Source organism: Fringilla coelebs (genome assembly GCF_963513975.1).
Source record: "Fringilla coelebs genome assembly, chromosome: 4".
Taxonomy (NCBI): Eukaryota; Metazoa; Chordata; class Aves; order Passeriformes; family Fringillidae; genus Fringilla; species Fringilla coelebs.
The window spans coordinates 33,158,269-33,182,472 of NC_140032.1; the positions used below are offsets into that span (position 1 = coordinate 33,158,269).

Sequence of the window (24,204 nt, forward strand, 5' to 3'; positions counted from 1 at the left end):
TGACTTACTGCCCAACCGCCAAATTCTAATGGCTGACATTTTACTTATGGATGATCAAGCTTCTCCTGAGGACAGCAGTGAAATATTTAACTTAGGGGACTGAGATAAGGGTCACCTCAATTTTCACAGGGTTTGTTGTCCTCAGAGTTTGAGCTGGTGTGAGTCACATAAATCGTGTAAGGCTCCTCATCTCTCATGGCCGGCAGGACTAAAGCTGTCCAGGCTCTAGAATGCTTTTCTGCTCCAAAATATGATATGATTCAGCTGACATGCTCTGATGGTATTCAGAACACTGAATAAGTAATTCAGTTAGGGGGAGAAATGCCTGCTGTGTTGCTGCGATTTTTTTTTTTTTTGGCAAATTGGACAAACTCAATAGAGGATTTAAGGACAAATTTCACAAATGAGTGCAAACTTTAGTCCTAGTGTCATAAAAAGGTTGTTTGCTGAGAAATAACAGCTGAGCTGCTGCATTAAAATGTAACATGATCTAGGTTTGAGAGGGGTAAAGATGGCATTTTTAGATACTAGCAACTGCTGCTATTACATAAAGGCTGAGATTAAGGAGTACCAAAATTATACTTTAAGTAGGAGCTGAAACTGCTCATTTCAAGACAGAAAAAATGTTTTCCTTTAAAAAAAAAAAAGCATTCCCCTACAACTGAGGCACTTAAATTACCATTTAAATCAAGGAGAAATAAAAAGGGTAAAAATACTTGGTGTTTTCCTGACTTAAAACATGGTTTAGGTATCACAGAGAAGAGGGGTAGGAAAAAGCCACATACATATAGAAATATAAAAATGTGTCTATAACAGAATAAAGAAAAAGGTGTGTATAAAGTCTCAAACAGAAAGCAAAAGAAAACCACAAAACGTGCTGGAAAAGAAAGAGATATGTAAATGGAGATATTTGGTTCTACAAATAATCTCCATTTTTTTTCTCAGTAAGAACTTGAAGATTTTAGGTAAGTGAAACTAGGGTGCAGCATCCATAGAATACTAAGATTTTCAGATATCCTATTATGTTGTTAGTTTAAATATTAAAATAGGTTAATTTCTTTGCTGAAATTCTAGCCACACTGAAACTAGCAATAATTATTTTTATTAAGTCATTGAGGCTTATATTTTATCCTGAATTCCTCTGAGGAAGTAAATTTTGCCAACTTCTGCCGCATTACTGCCAGTAGTGAGAAAGAGTGTGAGGCGAAGAACCTTGAATATACAATTTGAAGGAAAACATCCAGTTTTCATTCTCTCATACACTTGAAGTGATGGAAACAAGAGGCTCAGGCCCTGCAGAAGGCATCTTGCAAGCCCATATAACAACAGAAAATGGAAGTTTAGGAGAGGAAAACCCTCAAATACTCAGTTTCAGAAGTGCTCACTGTGACTCACATGGGCTTCTGCCAGACCACATGGCAATATATGGAAAACAGACATTTTAGGAAATTATTAGGAAAAAGAGAGTAACAATATTACCTAATACATAAAAGCAGCTCCAGCTTAACCTGAACTCCCTCATCTGCATGCAGTTTATTGCCTCATTCCACACCGATTAATCTCAGCTACTTAAGTCTAGGCAAAGCATGGTAACTTGCAATTAATAGTAGATAAAATCATGCCTGAGCAGTCCAAATTTAGTTAACATGTTATTATCAGCCCTCTTGAGTAATGATCTGTTGGGTCTGTGATCACCTCTTTACCCACTGTGTTTGTTCTTTCCCCTTGCTCGCCCTTTCTTTTTTTCCCAGTTTTCTTTCATACTGCTCCTTTGGCACAGACTTTAATTCCTCCTCTGATCAATTTGGGATTCATAAGCCACTAAGTACACTCTTGGAAACATTATCTCCAAGGGATGATGAAGCACTTCAAGGGATGATGATTACAGCAGCTCATCATTTTCTCCTGCAGTACGTGACAGTGAGTGCTGTCACAGCACACGAACAGGGTGGCTAAATACTGACTGCAAGAACATGGGGAACAACTTATTTTCTGTGCTTTCCTCCAGGCTCACAGCCTTTCAACTGGCATTGCCCCTTTTTATGTGAAAAGATCAGCAGCAGTTCCTCTGGAGCTGAACATACAGTTTTGAATAGTATCTGGTTCTTCCCCTCTTTTATGAGAGGAGTGATTTTTTTGGGTGAAAGATTGTTGAGCATTATGCATTTCTGAGGGGAACCTGACCCAAAGGGGTACATGCCAGTCACAGTTGTGCAGCTCCCACTTGCGGAAGAAGAAAATGATGTGTGGGAAATTTATGTGTGGGATAAGCAAAGAACATAGAAGAAAGAACTGCTTAATGTTTTCCTAGATAGCATTGCATTGGATTTTTGCATACATAACAAGAGTACCATTTTCCCTCATCATAAATCACCCAGAAGCACCAACTGCCTTGGATTCACTGAGAATATCTTTCCTTCCAGCTGGTTTCCTAAGGAGACAACTTGACCCAACAGTCCTGCCTATCAGACCTCCCACCTCACAAATTTTGAACCTGGCAGACAATTTCAACCACAATTTAAGTAACAGCAGAAATCTCTAAAGAGAATTCAGTTCCTTTATGTTTGTAAAAAAAAAAAAAAAAAGGCTCTGGCAGGGAAGAAGTAGTCAATTTGGGAGTCCCATGAGAAAGAAGAAAAGGCTGAATGCAGCCTGTGGGAAGGACTGGATGTGACAGACAGATGGAATTACAGTAGTGGGTGGGAATTAGGAGGAACCCAGACCTCATTAGTCCCACTGGTCATGAAATAACTTGTTTACCTAGACACTACAAGGGGTTTTTTAAAGTGTGTATTTTCTGACATTCTTCTATCATAACTTTTTTCTTGATTTATATCTAGCTAAGCCATCTTCCATAATTTCAGGAACTGAATCTATCATCTGTTGCCAAAACAAGTAAATCAAAACAAGTAAATCAGAGCTGTTTTTCAGTGGACTCGGTTTTGAAAATACTTTCTTTTAATTGACTTGCAGCTATCAAAGGCACAGAAATGATAGTGAGGATAAAAGCAACAATTTCCTAGCACAGTCTAGATTTGTTTGAGTGTTTAGTTGTAATTTTCTTACATCTTTCCTTTAAACTTGCTCCTACCATGAATTGCTTAATGATTTAGCTCTTTTCTTAAGAGCTCTGCATGAAAACATTTGAATACATTTTCTGTGTTTCTCTTGAAGAGGCAAGGACATTTCTTAGTGAATGCAAAAAAGAGCGCTCTATGTAATTATGACATTGTGGAAGTAGGGGCAAGAGAAGGAGAGAGAGGGAAAGAGGGAGGGAGAAGGAGGACTGTTTCACTAGGAAAAGTTTGAAAATCAACACTAAGACATATATTACTTCTTAAAATGCAGCTGAAATGCTTTAAGAGCCAAGAGATGAATCATTGTATTAGTGACTATTATTTGAGATGGAGGAATCTAATACAACTATCTTGAAAAAAATTTTAAAAACCTCCCATATCATCTATAGTTCTTCCCATTTAAATCAAGGTTTGGATGTCAAGTCTTACTTTCAGTATTACATTTCTGATGAACGTGATTAGACCACAAGCTCACTGGCTTGTCCTCAGTGTTGCAGAGAGTTCTTTTACTTTATGAAAACCTGCGTGTCATGCTATTTATTAAGACTAAACAGATAATTCAAACTGTGTGTGTCTTTAGGACACAGTGGAAAAACATCTTTTGTTTTCAGTCTCTGAGGTGACTTCTAACAAGAGGCCGATGTACCATACTGTACCCTTATTATGGGCCAGTGCTTGAATGCTAAACACATTCTGCAAATTAAGCGATGCGAACAGATGTACTGATGTGCACACAGCTTTCTTACTTTCCATTTTCAGATGAAATTTTAAAAACCATCCCACAGAATAAATAAATTGGTCTGAAAATAATCACATGTTGCAAATTCCTAGCACTTACTCGGAATTACTTATTTTTGAACAGCAGTGAATAGTTTTCATTCTGGTTGCTGAACACTAGCCTGGCATAAAATTGTGTTTATTTGAAGCACACCTTACCTGTGTCTCTGGGATGATGGGACTATCTTCAGGAGAAATTCTAAAGAAAGTGGATAAAGGCGATGACACGATAACAGGGTTTGGCCTTACAAATCCGCTTAGATCACAACTGGGGATGTCATTCTCTTCCTTCTTCATGACAAGGGTGTCCATGACATAAAAGACATTCCAGGGAATCCATACTGTGTGATACTGTGTCAGGAACGGTGATCGCTCAAACACCAGTGTCAGAGAGGCACCACCATTCGCTACCAAGTCAAACCTAGGGAAAAACCCCAAGAGGGCTAGCTAGTCAGCAAATTCCCAAAGCCATCCACAGTCTCTCTTTTACTGATTGATTCTTCATTCCATTGTACTGCTCTGAGTGCAGAATGGCTCTACTGGGAACAATGGAGGAATCAATTAAATTACATTACATTATACTGCACAGAGAGAAAAGAGAATTTGGGATGCTGCGTTTAAATTAAGCAAGTCCTTCTACTTCTAAAGTATATAATAATCAGCATGTTTTACATTTTAGCAATGCACAGTACTTTTTAGCAAAGTACAACTTTAGTCAATCAGTTTCCTAATGTCTTTTTTCCCCATTATTTTATTATCTCAGTTTTACAAGCAGCTCTTCAGTAACACCTTTGCTGTCTTTATGACTTCTAAGTGCTTCAAAAGGAACTTACATTCCATCTTGGCGAGTGATTGTATATCCATAGTCTGGATAGTGTAGGAAGGAAACATTGACTCCAATGAGTGGTGTCCCATCAGCAGTTAATACTTGGCCTCTTATGACAGACGCAAGACTATGAAAAAGATGCAGGATCAAATTACAAGTTTGGGGGATTTTGTTCTTTTTGCATGAATAAAAGCTAGTGAGTGAACACACGCACATCCATCCTCACCCACCCACCCCCCTCCACATGCTATCAACTATCATTTAGAAAACATTCCTCAGATTCTAACCCTTTTACAAGTTCACATAATTTACACTATATAAACAAATGCCTTAGAATCTGCAGATAATAATTTTGTTTCAGTATTGTTGATTTTACTTTGGTTTATTTTGTCTGTACTGTGTTACTAAGAGGAGAAATTAACTGAAGAATGTTAAGAACTTATAAACTCTATATGTTCTCACTAGAAGTCATATTTCTGGCAGACTCCTAAAGAAACATGTACTTTTCAATTAGTATCAAAGCAATCTGTAAAACTGCAGGGACTATGAAATACAAAATTTAAAAGAGCAATAAGGAACATTGGTGCAACAACTTTTAATCAACTGCTGTGCCCAAACACATTAATGCTGTTAAATTACTGCAAACGCAGTAGTTCCAGTGTAAATCATCTTCTTTCACTCAGTGAGATCCCAGACACCTGCTTCCTGTTACTGGCTTATTTTCAGGTCATTACTGCTTCATAGAGCACCAGTCAAATAGTTTATGCAATTATAATGTCGTGCACTTAACAGTTCTATTACATTAATTCATAATTTATATTATTTAGTGAGCTCAGTTTAAAAAGTGCAGCTTTGCTTTTCCTTCTGAAGTGTTTTCATTGCTTTGATATATTTCCAACTGTGCTAGCCCAAATCAACTGGTTAAATAAAGATTTATTTAATCATTAATGAAGTGCCCTGTTAGAATACAGATACTAAGCATGGCAAGTACCTTCTGTAACCTAGTGGCACCGGCAAATTGAATTTTGCAGGAAATGAGACAAAACAAGCAATTTGATATATTAAGCAAAAAGGTTTGTGCTCAAAATCCACACCAGAAATTCTCTGTCATAGTGGATCTTCTCCTCACACGAATCCCACTCTCCAGTTTGTTCTGTGCTCGTGAGTACAAGACGAGTCATGCTCACCTCTTGTTGAAAGGGCTTTCCCCAGGTAACACGTGGGTGCTGTCTGCTCCGATGAGGAAACTGATCCGGTCATAAAACGCTTTGGCAGCTTGCTGGGATGGCGACTGCTGGCTTTGGCTGATGATATCTTGGGGATCAGGCAGTCCACGACAATAAGGCTGGTTTTGGCAAGAACTCTGCAAACAGCAGTCAGGATCCATACAGTCAACTAGCCCATCTGTTGGCAGAAAGTCACACAAATGAACAAACTCTTCCTCCTGCCCCTGTGCATTGGAATGAGCCAGCCAGCAGGGAGATGAAAAAAATTATGTAGTATGAAAGAATACTCATAATTAAGATTTTAATGAATTCACTTTCAATTAAAGAAAGACAGTTTGTTTCCACTGAGTTCTTAAACTCCCATGGAAATCCATGCAAGCTGAATATACTCAGTATCGTGTAAAAACGAATCTATTTATTCAAGACTTTTCTAAAAACATGTTGAACAAACCAGAAAATGAAGGCACTCAGGCTCTGCATACACTGTTAACTTATAAATATTAAACATTTTAGGTGAGTCTAATTAGGTTTTATGTAAGGTTATTTGACTTGCGAGAGAAAAGAAACAAGTAACTCCCACTCTGCTGTTTTCCTCAAGTTCTTTAGTAATATCTATGCTGCAAGTAGCTTTAAATATTTCACAACATGTATCAAGGTGGATTCCTTTATACCTTGGCAGAAAGATTTTGTTGCTAGTGGCAAGGCAATTTCCACAACTTTTCTACATGAAAATGTATGAGAGAACAAAATCTGTATTTAACATTTAGATTTTATTCTGAATAAACTGATGGGAAATGCTGGCCAGTATAAACAAGATTTAAACACATGGGTGCTTTTATAGCTATGTGCTGAAATATTCCCATATGTGGAACATTAGATCTGTCACATCCCTGGAAATCTAATTTGATCAAATATTAAAATCAAGATCAAATTGATAACTACTAATCTGCTATAAGTAAAGTCATAAGGAAAATGAGCCTGGAAATGTCAGCTACAGAAAATTTCTAGGTGAATGTAATCTGGTATCACAGAGCTGATAATTGTTTCCCCAAAAGAACAGCAAGACTGAAATAGTTCAAACATTTTATTATTCCATTTAGATTAGAGAGGGTGATGCTTGCTGCACTGAACTGAAAAATATACCAATGCAGCACTCGAAGGAAACCCATGACTGCTTGTCTCACAAAAGAATCTGCCATTAGAGTAAAACTTCTTTCTGAAGGGAAAAATAGCATCCATTTTTGTTCAATCATATGTTGAAAGACTGTAAGTAAACAGAGATCTTCTAAAGGTATTCTTCTAAGTATTGCTGTGCTATGTGGATCAGTTAGAGGACTGGCAAAATAGTAAAGGAGTGGGATTTCTGTTCTTTTGCACATCTAAAATTCTTATTTAACTCGTCTGACTTTGAAATCAGTTCAGGGAAAATAAAAGGGCTGAAAAAAGCATCATTAAGTATATCAAAGTTTGAACATTTTAAGCGACAAGAAAGAACGTTGATTTCTCCTGGGATGAGGATATGCCAGAGGGTCACACTGCCATTCAGCTAGACACTGACAGGCTGGAAAAATGGGCTGCCAGGAACCACATGAAGTTTCCACAATGAGAAGTGCAAAGTCCTGCACCTGGCGAGGAACAACCCCCTGCACTGTAACACAGCTTTGTGGAAAAGACCTTGGAAGTCCTGATGGACACAAAATTAACATGAGCCAGCAACACACCCTTGCAGCAAAAGGTGCCAACACCATCCTGGGCTGCTTTAGGAGCAGACAGCTCTGTGTGCAGGCTGGGCTTTCTGGTACAAGAGACATGGACATACTAGAGAAAGCTCAGTGAAGGGCCATGAAGACTATTAAGCACTTGATACATCTCTCCTACATGAAAAGACTGAGAGAGTTGAAACTGCAGAGCCTGGAGAAGAGAAAACTTGGGAGGGATCTCATCAATGCATACAGACACCTGATGGGAGGGTGCAAAAAAGGCACCTTCCAGGGGTGCCTAGCAAGAGGAAAAAGGAAATGGACAGAGACTGAACAGCAGAAAAATGTTTTCTATTGTGAAGGTGGCTGGATACTGCAACAAGTTGCTCAGGGAAGTTGTGGAGCCTTCCTCCTTGGAGATATTAAAAACCCAACTGGGTACATACCTGAGCAACCTGCTCTAGCTAATCCAGCTTTGAGCAGGGGGTGGGACTGGATGGTTTCCACAGGCCTTTCCAACCTCAAATAGGCTGTGACTCTTGTGACTTTCTAGTCTCATTCTTGTAAAATATGAAACCCTTTCCTAGGTGAAGTACTGGCTTCCCTTGCTGGTTTTAACTCCAGAAGCCTGGATCAGTGTCAAAGCTGGGGGTACTGACGGTTAAAAGAGTATTTTTGGGGTTTTATTTATCTGAATGGTCCCCCATGCAATATCTGGTGCAGTTGTCAAAGAAATGCTCAAATTTCTCCATTCGTCTTTGTTAGTTTATAAAAAGCAAATGTACATCTAGAGTATAGTCTGCAGGTCATAAAACTGCATGAGATTGACACCTTCTGAACTAATCAGCTGGAAATGCATTTTTACAAGCCTCTCCACTAACATCAATCAGAGAAAGAATCTCATTTTCACCAGCCAAGATACAGGGATATGCTGTTTGTTATTTTCCTGTGGAGTTTATCAGTAACTTGCCCAGGCGAGTGACGGATGGTTATGAATCTGACTCCTTATAACTTGAGAAAACATTTTTCATTCTTTCTCTGTACTTATGTGGCTAGAGCTATCTAGTACCACTAAGTCAAGTACTCTATTGCAGTGTGTGAAGCACAGTAAAATTTCCTTTCTGAAATGGCTCTGCAAAATTATTGATGAATTTTGTTTAGCCTGAAAAATATGAGACTTAGCTCAACAGTACCTTGTCAGTTATATCACTCAAATATGACAGTGAAATTATAAAGAAAATAGAAACTCCTACAGGCAGCTGGACAGTCATTATCAGTCTCAGAAGGCTATTTATATTTTCTTGTTCTAGATGTAATTGCTTCTGTGTATGGAAGATGTAATGACTACTTTATTGTTTTCTTCCTCAAAAGCTAATGTCTTGCTAATGTAAAAATCTTGACTTGACTAATGTTACTTTTCCCTTTGTTGCAAAATGCAATGAATTGCAGTGGAGCATGCACCACTGATAAAATTGCTTATTGGGAGAGATTCATGAAACCATCAAAACTCTGCTCTCATGAGACCCCACCCAGAGTTCTGCATCTAGCTGTGGGGCCCCCAGTGTAAGAAGGACAAGAAGTTGTTAAAGTGAGTCTAGAGGAGGCCAGGAAGATGACTGGGGGCTGGAGCACCCTTCCTATGATGACAGGCTGAGTGACTTGGGGTTGTTCAGCCTGAAGAAGAGAAAGCTCCAAGGAGACCTTGTAGCATCCTCTAAGTACCAGAAGAGGGCCTGCAAGACCTGGAGAGGGACATTAGGCAAGGGCAGATGGTGATGGGACAAGGAGGAATGGCTTTAGATATAAGGAAGAAATTGTTTACTGTGAGGGAGGTGAGGCACTGGATAAGGTTGCCCAGAGAAGTTGTGGATTCACTCCCTGGGGTATTTAAACCCAGGCTGGATGGTGTTTTGAGCAATATGGTGTAGTGGAAGGTGTCCCTGTTCATGGCAGGGGGGATTGGAACTAGATGATCTTTAAGGTCACTTTCAACCCAACCTTTCTTTTCTCCACACTCTCTTTATGTGATTAAACGAGAGGAGTCAAGACAGAGGATCCTCACAATGTGTGTCTAAAAAATAAGATGTATCAGTGGGACTGCTTGCTTTTGAATGGAATAAAACTCCTGGAAGGAAGAAAAGTAGAGGGACAAAATAAGTCCTGGGCAAAAGATCTGCCGGTGTCAAGGAGTTGGTAGTTAAGGACCTACATAAATCCTATTCTTGGTTGTTGTTGATTATACTTGATTAAATATTTAGGCAACAAAAATCTCCATAGAGTGAAATTTAGTCCCTACATAGGAAGAATATAGTTTTGGAACTGTGATGCTGGCCATTCCACCAGGACAGTTTTGGTGACTGGCAAACCAAGGCAAGAGATGGGAAAGGAAAGAAAACTGTATAACCAAATCTCAGTTATCCTTATGTACCTCAGTTTGGCAACAGGCTATAATGAATGGACTCAATCATAGACATCAAAGTGACTGCTTGTAGGAACAGCTGGTCAGAAAAGCCAGAAAAGTACAATCAGCCCTTGATTTATTCCTGAACAGTCTGCAAGGACTGAAATTCAGCTTTGCTGTTGAATGAAGAAGCCTAAAATATGAAATGTGAGGCTCCAAATGAGTTGCCATTCCAGAAAAAAATCTTGGAGGCACTGTGGATTAAGTCCCATGATATATGAACCCAGCATTCACCAGCTACCATAGATGCAATCGAAAAGCTGAAGAATAATGGTGTCAGAGCACAAGCCAGAGAACCTGAGCATGCCACTGTATCACTCCTAGTTCAAGTAGATACTTCCTGAGATTTCCTTAGCTTGGGTTATCTTTGCGCTTAGCAACTCTTCTGAGTATATCACTGTGGCAGTAATTCCTCACTTTAATTCGCAGCCTGTTAGCATACAAAAGAAAATATAAGTTCACATCGACCCTATTATAATGTTTTGCTAAGCAACAGCTATTAGCCACTACCAGAGAGGAGGCCCTGCTTTAGACAATCTTTAGGATGAATTTGTATTATCCTGTGACATCAGAAACAGGCTGTCCTAGACTTTGCAAGTAATTAAAAAACTACAGTAGTGTTAAGTATACTTTGCTTTATTACAGTATTTATTTAAGAATATTAATGTTCCCTTAAATCTTGCTTGTGTAACTACTCTAAATAATTTGATAGCAGCTAATAAAAAGCAAACTTAACTAAGGAGTCTGTTCAGTAAGGACCCATCTAAAGTAAAGAGTAAACAGTGACTCTTCCTGTTAGTCTTTGTACAGTGATAACGAAGCGTGGCCCACTTTGTTCAAGTATAATAGTGCCAAGCTTTTTCTGCAAGAAGTTAGGCGTATTCCACCCACAGACAGCTCTGAGTTCCCTCTCCTCACAAAGTCGTTAGGAGTTTAATTCAGGCTAAGATCTGCTTGATGCACACACTTTCCTTGTGGGATGCTAAAATGTAAAGAAAAATCCAGTCAAACACAGGGGAAAATAAAGAGCGAGCCTTAACGAGAACGGAAATGATTTCAAAGATGCTGAAAAATCTGTATTAAAAGGAAGATAAGCAATAATCATTCCATCATATGTCAATAATATCTAGAAGGGAAAATACTCGGGTATGCCTTGATGCCATTAGGATTTCCTATGGAGAATATTCCCACAGGGATCCTTAGGATGCTCATGTTCACACAATTTGAATAATCAGGCCCAGAAAGAGCTAAGAATCAAAGGAACAGCAGACACTTTTATTAATGAGCTGTGCTGATATTGGTATATGAAATATATTCTACCCAGTGTAGGATAAAGCATAAACACTAACCACAGCATATCAAACAGACAACAACTGAGATAACTTTAATTATATAACCATTGAGCCTAGTGAGATGTAGATCACACTACCTGCAGTCACACTATAAATTCAGCACAAGTGCTCAGATAACCTAATCTCCCATGATAAACAAATACAGCAGAAGAATACTTGTGCCATTCCCTGTAGCTGTCTGAAATTTTAATGGCTTGCTTGGAGATTTGTGGGTTGATTGCAGAAAAGGGAAGTAATACTTCTTCTCTTTCCAGGTAGCTTACAAAGGAGACTTTCTTTCCCTAGTTTTGTTAGGGATAATGGCATTTTTAATTTGATTTGTTAAATTTCAACCATTCTCCTCAGCCACAGTCAAAGACCAAAGGGAATATGCACTGTATTGAAGCATAAAAATTAAAATAAGAGAAGTGCCATTGACAAATAGCATTATACAGGCCAATCACAGCAAAACAAGAGCTTGGACACCCTCTTCCTCATGCATAGCTGCATAATGATGTCCATAAAGGCAATATGAAAAAAGGAAATGAGAGAGAAAAAAGCAACAAAATATCAGCATTAGCTACTTTTCCTCATAAACATTCTTCTGTCTTTAAGTCATCCGGTTAGATTGTTCTGCTCCAATTCCTTGTTCCTTTTCCCCCAAAAAAGCTATTATTGTTTTCAGTCTGAAGGAGCAACTTATTTTCTCTTGTTCCATTTACATGCATTCCTGTTCACCTTGTTCTTCCTCCTACCGCTCCATTACTCGCTCCTGACTCTTGCTGCCATATGTCACATCCTTATATGATCTTTAACATTTACTGAATCTGTTTTAGTCTACTATTGGACTTTTAATGTATCTTCCTTTTTTCTCCCCCTACCTAATCTATTGTCTTCTCCAAGTTGTTTATGCTTCCACCTAGTTTCTTCTCTTCCTCGCTTCATATTTGCAGGTTTCCCTTTTTTCCTTATCCTGTAATTCCTTGCCCCACATGAACTTAATTCCCCAAACAAGCACATTTCTGCTGTAATCTGGGTCAAACTGTTTAGGCCCCTAAGTATGGAAAACTTCCTGAAAATATGCAATACATAATGGAGAAGGATGACAAGCCAAATGATGTGTACAGTAATAAAGAGCAGCACAGCTTTAACCATGTTACTCATTTTCTTCAGGAAGTAAATGCTGCTGTTATTTATAGTTTGTGATATCTAAGATCCCAGCTGCAGTAGGGATAGGAGAGCAAAGAGTCAACCAGCAACTGCAGAGGCATACGCAGTCTAAAACGGAAAGACAAAGTCCCAGATGACTTCATCATCATCCAGAAGCCCTAATGGAGTTTTTATCTCTTCTCTGAATCTGAAGGTGTTAAGCAAAAAGAATTGATGAGAGAAGGGGAAGAAAGACAGACAATAAAAGCATTATGCTAATCTAATATTGGACTGCATTCACATTAAATCTTTGTTTTGTGGGGTTTTTTATGTGATCTGGAATCATGCTAAGTCACAGCCCCTCCAGCTTTCCTAGACTGCAACAATAATCACAGATCGATTCCTTAGGCTAGCAATCCTGCCTGCATCTCGCCGCAGATTGTTACCTGTCACTTGAATGACAGACGACAGAAAAGTAAGCCAAAAGAAAAAAAAGAAAGACAGACTTCTGGGAGAATCCTGTCAGTTATATGAACGTTCAAAAGCTATAAAGAGATAAGAGCTCTGTAAGCTGGGTAACCAATTGTTTCCAGCAATTGCATCATAGTTCAAAACGTGAACTCCCAGTCTGGCCTGTTCTCTTGGGACAATTTCCTTGTGAGGTCACTGAAATTTTGAACTTCCTTTTTTTTCCCCCCTCTACAACAGTTCATTGAGTTGAAACTATGTTTTTTTCCAGCATGAAAGAACACTGCAGGGAAACAAAGGTGACACCTATCTTTTCCTAAGTACACATCTCACCTGTCACATGCAGCTTGTTAGGCTTTGCTGATATGCCATAAAGAAGCACTGAAGACCATGGCATATCCTTACAGACGCAAGAGTGAGTCAAATGTGTGTACGGTTCTCATGGCAGTATTTGATCACCTGACTGGAAAATCTCTGTTCCTCAACATGTTCTCCCCAGATTTAAAGATCCAGTTGGGGTCTCTTACCTCCTTCGTTGTCCTTACTGTCAGTGCAGAGAGTTTCCATGGCTACGTCACAACCTGCTCCCCTCCATCCCGGCTGGCAGACACAGTGCCAGCCATTTTGGTCCAGTGTGCATCTCCCATTGCTGTTGCACAAACCAGGGCAGCCCTCTGTTGAAACAGACAAAGAAAAAGCACACGTGATTTAAATATTGTAACAATATAAAAAGAAAAAAAAATACAAACAAGGGACACTTACTGGGAACAGGCCTTAAGAACAGCACAAATACTGTAATTGCACATGGACTGGAACAGCAACATTACCTGGGGAACGTAATTCTTAACAAAGTGGCATCTTTGATTGGCCTGACACTTGAGACACCACTTACCTGTACAGGCAGGAAATAAATGCACCAATCCTCTAAATACCTGCAGGCCAGACAAAATTAAGTTTGGTTTTTTAAATTTTTTTTTCAAAGTAAAAAGAGATGAGTGCATAGTGCAAACACAGCTGTGTAAATGGTACATTTTTCTGTGCTCATAGAATAGATCATTATTTGCTCTATGCAGTATTGATTAATTACTGGGACCAATGATTAAGCTCCCTGTTACTATGAACAAATCCCTCCAAATTCTTAAGCAGGAAAATGGGTATGATTTAGGCAAGTAATAAAAGAGAAGGTTAACTTTATCTGGTCTCAGAGTTGCCGTGTATTCATGTGAAATTACAGTGTGTTAAATAATTGCACAAAGTATAGGCCAGTTTTAATGACTATACTTTATGCCAAAAATACATTCCTTTTCACAGAATAAGCAAAGCCCAGGTATAGTGAAGCAGCTTAGCATCTATTCTAACAAACATTAGGATTCAGGCTGCATACGGATGGGACAGGACCAACAGGATTTCCAACTTAATGTAATAGCTGTGCGTATTTGATTACTTAGGACGGACAAAATGAAATACCATAAGGACCACAATAAACATTGATAGACTGAACAAAAACACGGTAGTGACGTGCTTCAAGACAGATAGCAGAGAGTGATTTTTTGTGACAATCTCCCTAAGGCTTTTGTGCTGTTACCTTTATATCCTATCTTGTCTGCTTTTATGGCCAAGGAGGGAAAATTTGGGAAACAATTAACATAATTTAATATATCCAAAATCGATAATTGTTTTCAGTCTAACATTGCATTAAAAAAAACAGTATCTGTCACTTCCTAGTGATGAAATCTGGCATGCAGCCAACATGATCTGTATGAGAATGACAACGCTATAAATATGTAGATTTCAGTGCTCCTTATCTATGACTGTGATAAGACACTGACAGAAGAAAGTACAGATATGGCACTAACTATCTTATGAGAAGGTGACTACAAATCAGATATTTCTGGACACAACAATTCTTTGTAAACTTTCATCCAAAAACCCTAAGTAACTGGGTAAACAATTCCTCACTTTTTAGAACACCTATCTCTGTCAACTAACATACTGATCCATTTTGTTTAAGCTTAAGAGGGTTTTCAGAAGCAAATTGCTTTTTTCTTCTAAAGAATTTTGAATTTACTGACTCCTTTCAAGCTCGTAGCTCCAAATTACAAACATACAGAAAAAAGTTATAAAGGGTGCTTAACTCTTGTCAAATCACTCTTAGAAGGCAGAGAATCAGGAAAACCTCTTGTGAGGAAGGATGGGTATGCTACAGTTATGGATGTTGTACCATCATGCCAGGCTGAAATTAGTCTTGCTACTTTTATTCTTTCAGACTGCAGCTGGTAATAGAATTTGTTAATGTACTGAGATCTATTTTTTCTTAACATTTCTTCTATTTGACTTACAAAAGACTTACATATATAATTGCAATACTGACAAAGCAATTTAGGAGTCAACTGGGTACACTCAAGACTCATTGTGTGAAAGCCTGGATATTGCCATCAATATTGCCATATTCTAATGAAAAAACACAAGGAATAGGGGAAGATACTCAGGGAAAGAGGGGTAGGAATATTTTAAACATTTTTCTAAATAAATTTTTCACCGTAACTGAAGATAAAAGAATCTTTGCTGTTTCATGTTAGGCTTTTGCATCCTTGAACCTCTTAATTGAAAATGCTGCATAGACTAAAAAAGATTTTTCTAGATTAATACAAGATACAAGTCATAATTTCCTATAGATTTACTACATTCAGATAATCAAAAGCTTAAGTCTCAGGAATTCTATTGATATATCAGTATTTAAACACACACATCTCTATAATTAATCTGTTCTTTAGAACTAATGATACTCGTTCTGTGACAAGAGTACCACTTTGCTTTGTTCCCTTGATATTTAGGGTTTTGTAGGTAGAGGTCCAATGACTAAACAAAAAAAAAAAAGGTTCCAAACAGCAAATGAATACTATCTTCAGTTGTTGGTTCAGATTAAATCTAATACATGTATACAGTTGGTTCATAAATGTATAATTACTGATAAAGTGTTACCATACAACAGAAGCAAAATTCTGAGATGATTTGAAAGCCATATGAGTTATATATATAATCCATGGAACGTATGTAAGAGAAAATTCTTTTGCCCAGACTAGTATATTTTTAACTATATATTAATATTAAAAAAAAATAACCCAAACATGTAGATAAAGGCATGTCAAAGAGCAAATATACAGTACCTTTCACTATCTTATCCAAATAGTGAGCTTGAGAATTAAAAAGAAAAAAAAAACAGACAGACATTTCAGAAGTGTCACATGAAACAAGAATTGTTCAGAATTCACATGCAAATCAAGCAGGTGCACCTGACATGAGAGGTCTTACATTACAGAATGAAAATGTATTTCAAGGCTTTTAAAAATGCAAGAAATTCTCTTTTCAGCAAGCATCGTCATGAATCAATGAAACTGTTTTAGAAAGCAGGCCTGCAGAAGCAAAAGGGAAGCTACATTTCTGAGACTACATTTTCTTCTGACTTCTCTTCACATGCTTTGATTTTTTTTATATAACAAAAATATAATCAAAGCTAGCTTAAAAATTCGATTTTCAACACAACATAAGAGCAACTCCTTAGCATATGAGCTTTAAAACGCTAACCACATGGGAAGATTTTTGATTTGCAGGTCACTCCTAACTCTGACAGCATAACCAGCACACTATCTTAATTCTCAATGGATTAACAGGATTTTTGGGAGGATTTTTTTTCTTCTGCTTCAATTCAGTCACACTTATTCTTCTAAGCACACAAACCAAGTATGAAAAATCAGCTGAATTGTAAATATGGGGTGGAAGAGGGAGTAGTGGGGTTAGTGGTGTGATGATCCATTTCATTTTGAAAAGCAGGTGAAAATTAGGTTTTAGATGTATAAAAAGAAATAACACTGTATATACAAGAATAGCAAGACTTCTTTTTGTAAGTTATAACACTTAAGATTTCACAAAAGATTTGAGGAGGCAGATGGATGAATGACATACAGAGCATAAGACGGATTTCAAGCAGCAGGGCCTACTTTTAATACATGAGACACAGCACAGATGGGTAACATATTCCCTCCTTCCTTCCAGGAAACAGATATCAACTGCAGTTGTGTGAAAGGGGTTAATGTCATACAGCAAAGCCACCAGGTCCACTGCAGGCTACCAAAGCCAGCCATGCACGCCCAAGGAGATGGGAGGCTGCAGACCATGGCAGCGGGGACAGCCAAGCTGAGCCAGGAATGTTGGACTCCATCCCCTGGTTTTGCTGGGGATAAGGTCTTCAACACTGCCCTCACGGCCTCTCTTTCCTTTAAAATTTGACTTTCCTAAATCCCTGATGGATGATGGCCACTGTCTGGCAAGTTCTCTGTCATTGCTAGGATCCCTTTGGGTGGGTAACAAAGGCCTTTCCAGCTATGGCCTTTCCTCCAGTTTGGATGAACAGAAAAAAGCTGCTCTGGACTCCAAGGAGGGAGGTGATATATACCAGGAGGCACAATCACTGCTACAACTAAGAGGAGGAAATTTTCTAGTTCCTTTTTCTTGAAGAAAGTGTCAGGTGTCCACTACACAGCTTTTTTTTTTCTGTTTTTCCCCTATAATAGTAAGGTTAATGCAAGACAAAGTAAGATGCAAACATCAATTACAGAACATTTAGAGCAGCAGCAACAAACTAGGTAGCTTTTCATATTAACCACAAACAAAAAGAAATATGATACAGCTACATTTCAGGGTGGATCAAATTCTTTTACTCATCCAGTATAATTCCCCTTGTTCCTACGCAGCTTAAAACATGGTGTAGTAAGTGTGGAGGAAAAATCAAGCTCTATTTCATAAAATGAAAGCAATCAGGTCTGTCATCTATCCACCAGTAAAACATTAAATGCCTCTACAAGTGTAAGGATAGGTAACAGAATAACAGAACATACATAAAAAACCTCCTAGGCAATTGAAAATAGTCCCTGCAATCCCAAGCTCCCTACACTATTTATTTTCAGAATCCAATCTTCATTAAAAAACCCCAAACAAGCAAACAACAACAAAACAACAACAACAAAACCCCCAAACCAAACCAAAACCCCCAAAAACCTCCCAAACACAAGAGAGATTGAGAAAATGCTCTTTTAAGATTTTCTTTTTTATCCAGCAGTCTTATAAGAAGTCAGCTCCAAACCACAAAACTGTATTTCTCAGAAAAAGAGTTCTACCTTCCAGCATCCTTTTACTCATGGTCAGCTGACATTAAGGACAATGTTAGAAACAGTTTTGGCTAATATGCAGTACTGTAGAAAAACAACAAAGCAGAAAATTAATGACCAAAATCTGTATAACTTTGCAGTGAAGTTTATCTAGCCATGCTGCCTTCACAGCACGGCAACTGAAAGAGGAATGAACCTGTGTGGAAATACAAAATACAATTCTTTTCCCCCCTCTGTATTGAGAATTCCAGGGGGGATTTGGAGCACTTCAGTAGGATGGAGCATCTCAGCAGGCTCTCCTTGGCAAGATATTTACACATCTGGCACATAAAGGTTATCTTACATCCTTAAAAAGTCTAATTACAGAAGAGACAATATACCTACAAGAGTTTTCTTGCAGAGATTAAGACTGTGCCATTTAAATTTTGCTATTATCTTCAGAAGTAGAAGGACTTAGTATAACTCCAAGTGAAAAAAAACCCAAAAATTAAGATATAAGATTTGTACATTTTTAAGGCTACTCAAAGCCCAAGAAGATCTAAGTGGCATTCAGAATTCATACAAAATAAAACAGAAACTATGCCATCAATCTGTGTGGGTATTTATATAAATATGTGGCAGAGAAATGATTTTACAAAGAAACTGTAACAGTCAGGCAAATTCACACTTAAGACAGCATATTTCTTAACCAGTCAGAATCCTGACTTTTAAAAACATTTATTTTACGTCTCCCATTAGTTTCCTATCAGAGATGTAAGTCAGTGTCTTCCCTACTCATATACTGCTTCCTCCAGGTATGACAAAATAGCCTAAGAATAAAAGTACATATTAAATCTATTTATTCCAATCAGCTCCTTTTTAAACCAGCATGAGTCACATCATTGATTTGATGTTCCTTAATTGGTCCTTACAGCACCGCTTTATTCTGATTATTCTGTCATTTGGGACAAATGGTGACATGCTTCTAAATGCTGTACAGTGAATTTATATCTCTGTTAGTTTAAATCATTACTCTCCATCAGATATCTGCACCCATCATAATCTTTGTAACCTGTACACTAGACAGTAACATGCCCCATGTTTTTGGGTGTATATATAAGCCTGTTGCAGTGTCAACTCAATAGCTTGAGTCATGAATTTGCTGTAAGAGCAGACTTAACCTCATAGCACCACTAGACATGAAGCAAAACCACAAAGGAACATGACCAAAGTCATATTTACCTAGGTCAGCCTAAATAAAAAATTAGGTTTTTTAAAAGTGTTTTTTTTTACTTTCAACACCTTGAAAATGTGAGTCAAACCCCTGCCTCCTCCCCTCTAATACAATCAGCTCTCTCTCTTCCTTACTGCATTACCACTTCTTCCTCCAAAAGAAAGCAGAAGGAGAAAATAGAAAGAGAAAAGCGAACCAAAGAACTCTGTTCTGCTCTTCTCAGAGCAAGCTCTGTTTTGCTTCCTCTCCTCATCCCTCTCAACTCCATACTGCATTTCCCATTGCCTGGTGAGTGACTGCATAAGGATCTCTGCTGCTCACACTAACTTCATGCTCTCAGATACCAACCTCTACAGGAACATGTGAAGGACATACCTTGCATCAGTCATGTTTACACTTCCACATAACCTTGCACCAAGTGTCATACAGGGAGACAGCAGGTTTTTCTTGGAATAAAAACTGACGGTAAGCAAACTATGCTATGTTGTTACCATATTGTTTCCCTTAAGCTTTCCACACATTTATCTGTTTGTTTAAAGGTAGAAAGTTCTTCACTTATTTTCATTCATTCTTAGTATTTGTATAAAACTTTGTTTACAATCCATATGCCAAAAAACCCTGAACATATCAGAAGAATACCATGACAGGGGCCATGTCAAGCATCCGAAATTTAGGCAGGGATGAGTTTTTGGCTACATGTGCAAGTTTTATACACTTCTTCCCTTGTGAATGTGCACAGTCCTCATTCAGCACTCATTCTCTCATAAACAACAAACAGCTGATGCCCAAGTAGCAGGCACACTATGCTAACCTAAAAAAAGAAGCAACAGTTCTCTTTCACACTTTCCTATCACCTTCCTCCCTAAGTCACAATTATTCAGCACACTATCTTCATACTACTGGTGTGAAGGGAACTGGTGTTCTTACCTCATTTTACCAGTAACTAAAGCATGGAAACATCAGAGTGAGAAATTTCCATTCACTTGACTACAAGCACCTATGATATGATTTTCTGGAATACTTAGAATTATATAGTATTTCATACACGAACCAACATTTTAAGCAAATCACACGTGCAAATCTTGCTCCCAGAAGTGAAGAACAGTCAGAGAGGACTTCTTTACAGTCTGCACTTGTGAGCACCTAACATCAAATACATGTTAGAATCAAGGGTGGAATCCAGGTCTTCAAAATCATCCTTAACCAGTTCATCCTGTGCATCAGTCTTTTCTTATGAACATTACTTTTTACTCCCTGTGCAGCCAAGCAGTGGCAAGGGGTGAGGCACACACTTGATCCGTGGTTTCACAGGCACTTGCCAGCAGAAGAGAAACCTTACTGCAAGCTTTAGGGAGAATGCAGTTTTTAAACAAGTTTTGGTGCTTGTTTGGGGGGAACTGGTACAAAACTCAGTTCTGATCTGACAGTTTTGGTCTGACTTTTCTAATCTACTCAAGACTCAGTCCACAGTGGTTTACTCCTCCTGACATGGCTACCAGATCACCCTTATTTCCTCTCATTTCCACACAGCCACAGCTTAACTATTTTGACAATTATACCACCTTTTGAACATAAAACCCCAAATAACACTTCTAATATTTAAACCCAGCATTTCTTATCCTAAGGAATTCCATACTAATTCCTTTAGGCAACCGCCTTCCCTCCCAAAGAATGACTAAAAGAAGCATGCATCCATATGCAAATTCAGAGGAGTTCCATGCCTCTACCAAAAATGTACAGAATGTAAGTCCAGAATTCAGAAAATTTTAAAGCTACTGTTGTAGCCTGCCTTTAGAAAGGTTTGCTCGTGTCAAATTCAATATCTCCTACAGTGTTTTCTGCCTGGCAAACTGCTTCCTAACTTGGATTTGTACAGCTGATTATTCTGAAGGATAGAAGCCAGCATTTGTTGAATTGCACCTTATTTCTCTGCATAGTCTGTGCTATTTGTTGAAGTAATTTTAAATTCTTGTCCTGTCTTCCAAAGTGCTTGGGGGCAGCAGGCTTTGGTATCATTTGCAAATGCAATTCTTTCTATTCATCACTGAACAGTACTGAAAGCACATGTTCTTCAACTGCAAGCAGCTCATAGTCATCATCCATTCTCTGAGTTTGTAAGAACCTTGTCTTAGACAGACCATATGTTCAGAGCATTGCTGCCAATAGAGGAGGATTACAAACATTTTCCCCTTTTGATACTTTTCTACGCCAAAATTTCCCTTTGCCCTTCTTGTAAAGGAGACCACATGGATGGAATTATAGTTTCACACAATTGTGGGTTTTTTTCCCTCCTTACAACGGCCAAAACACTGTTGTCACCCTGAACTCATATCTTTTTAATCATTTATGAATTTCAAATACTGCAGTTTATCCCTTGCCAAAATTGCAACTGTTCTTTGCAGCAATCATTTATGAGATTTGTATACAAAGGCACATAAGCCCGTTATCCTTTAGATTTTTGCTCTGGTGACCATCCCAATTTTACTGTAAAGTAAGATCTCTAAACAATATTATTGGAAAGCTACATATGTATTATAATAAAAGGTTCAGTTATTTTTAAGGATGAAGTAGATATATGAAATTTGGGACTACAAGTAAGGGCATGAGCAGTGCTGTTTCCTACTTGATATTAGTTTAGCTGGAAGAGGATTTAGAAGAAAGGGTATATACCATTAGGGGGTTAAAATTATCCCACATGTACAGGCTGAAAAAGTTGATTTGAATTAACAAACTTGTGAAGACCTGCCTCAGATACAGGTAAAAACCTGACACTCACATTAAGAACAGCATGAAGATAAATTTAGCTTGAAAACATATTAGGGCATGGATCAGGATGGGAAGCATTATAGTTTCCATCTTTCTCCCTGACTGAAAGTATTTAGGGAATGTGGTCTGACCAGCATGCAACAATACAATGCACAAAAGCACTTACTCTGGCCACTTCAGCTCAAAGAAGCTTCACAACAGGCTTAAAAATTCTTCACAGTCTCAGAGGATTCTGCTGCTTTCTGAAAATGTGCCTAACTTGAACTTCACATGTGGTCCTCATTTAAATGCAAATTAACCAATTAGCAATTTAAAGTATGCTAACAGTTAATTTGTATTTGAGATACTTGGTCTTGAAATGTGTTAAGGCCTGACCAATAACTCACTTTTTTTCATAGCTCCAAAAATGCATGCTCCATCTTAAGTTCACCTGAGTATTGAGTATTTTTATGGTTAGCAAACGTACAGATATTTGGCATATTCAAAGCTTGGTCTGGCAATTTAATAACATGCCCTTTAGGCACATGAAATATAAACCCCAAATTTGTTCTAAATTTAATGAAGTCTTGTTAAACTGTGATTATCAGTCCTCTGGATGCCAAGAAAGTCATCATCTCTTCCTCGCAGGCTTTTTGCATTGAGGGTGTAGGAATAAATATTGTTGTAAAATCCCAACTGCAAAGCAGTCAGGTGTTTTGAAAGTAGGGTTTCACTCACAATACAGTGGTGAACTAATTGATACTGGATACAATTGGTTTTGAATATTTGATTGATTTTATCTGATAAAAACTGTTTGTCAAAGGTCATACCTTCAATCTTATTTTTTAAGATGAAACTTGTATTCAGGTATGATTCCATGAACCCATAACTAAAGGAAATCACAAATTTAGGAATTTTGATAATTACAGAATATATCCATACAGAAGTAATTATTCCAATTTGAGGGACAAAAATCTTCAAAATAATAATAAAATTTAGGAAAAATTCCCGTGCATGCAATAAGGTACAATAAACATGTGACACATTAAACAGCTCTGAAATGTGAATATCGTCAGGAATTAAACTTCCAAGAAAAGTGGGCCATGCTTGGCAACTAGCATCAGCACTGAAATGACAGTGGCCATCATAGTACTGATTATCTGTGCTGCTAATGTGCAAATGTAGAGAAGACAGATCAAGCCCTCAAACTGGTTCATGACTTACTCTGTCAAGCCCATGTGTCAAAAATGTATAGCGTAATGATATACAGCCATATCACGTTTTCTATAAGCATTTCATTTAATTAACTGAAGGAACACATTTGTCTTTACTTGCTCTCTGATCTTTACACAGAGATAAAGTGTCATTTCCCTGCAGTCATATTTGAAATCTGTAGTATAAGGAGCCCCAAACTAAACAGATGCTGAAGGGAACAGGTGCAGGCCATCTAACTTATTGGAGGAGATTCTGTCTCAGCATTCCTCAACACTTGCTGTACTTCAGTGCTTATGCTGATCTGATTGTGGCCACATGGAAAACCAGCACACTGATGCCTTCATGTCTGTCCCCAGTCAGAAAACCATTTTAATCAGTCACCAGAACACTCTGTGCTAATGGAAACACATTTATGGGAAAGTGCTCTAGACTTATTTTTTAAATAACTCTGAATATCTAAACCAGATGATATTCCCGATTTTCTGGCCAAAAGAAATGAAACTAGAAATTCCTTGCTGAGGAAAATTTAGTTTTTTGGTTTGATTGATTTGAATGTCATGCTATTGTTTTTCATGCAAAGGAAAAGGTTAAAATAAATTGCTGTTCCTTTGAATTATTTTTCTCAACTAAATTTTAGGGGAAATTCTTAGAAAATAAACCAATTAGATCCCAGTTGTCACTATAATATAAACATAAGCTGCACACTTCTCAGTGAACCACCACTGGCTTTGATTTTCAGTTCTGCACACCAGGTAAAGCAGCCTCATGTGGCACTCAAAAGTAGCATGGAAGTACCATGATGCCAACTTGAGCCCTCCTGAGGGATTAATATGAATGCTTAATGACATTAA

The 24,204-nt window shown here is 38.0% G+C and overlaps 1 protein-coding gene across 1 annotated transcript in view; it reads right to left on the reverse strand.

Annotated features, from left to right (window-relative positions):
• TENM3 (teneurin transmembrane protein 3) overlaps positions 1 to 24,204 on the reverse strand; it is a 347,191-nt gene that overhangs the window by 48,235 nt on the left and 274,752 nt on the right. The window contains exons 15-19 of the mRNA XM_084205259.1: positions 16,183 to 16,209; positions 13,543 to 13,689; positions 5,868 to 6,084; positions 4,688 to 4,807; positions 4,014 to 4,275 (exon numbers count right to left, since the gene is read on the reverse strand). Of these exons, the coding sequence (XP_084061385.1) occupies positions 4,014 to 4,275; positions 4,688 to 4,807; positions 5,868 to 6,084; positions 13,543 to 13,689; positions 16,183 to 16,209 (773 nt within the window). The remainder of the gene's footprint in view (positions 1 to 4,013; positions 4,276 to 4,687; positions 4,808 to 5,867; positions 6,085 to 13,542; positions 13,690 to 16,182; positions 16,210 to 24,204) is intronic.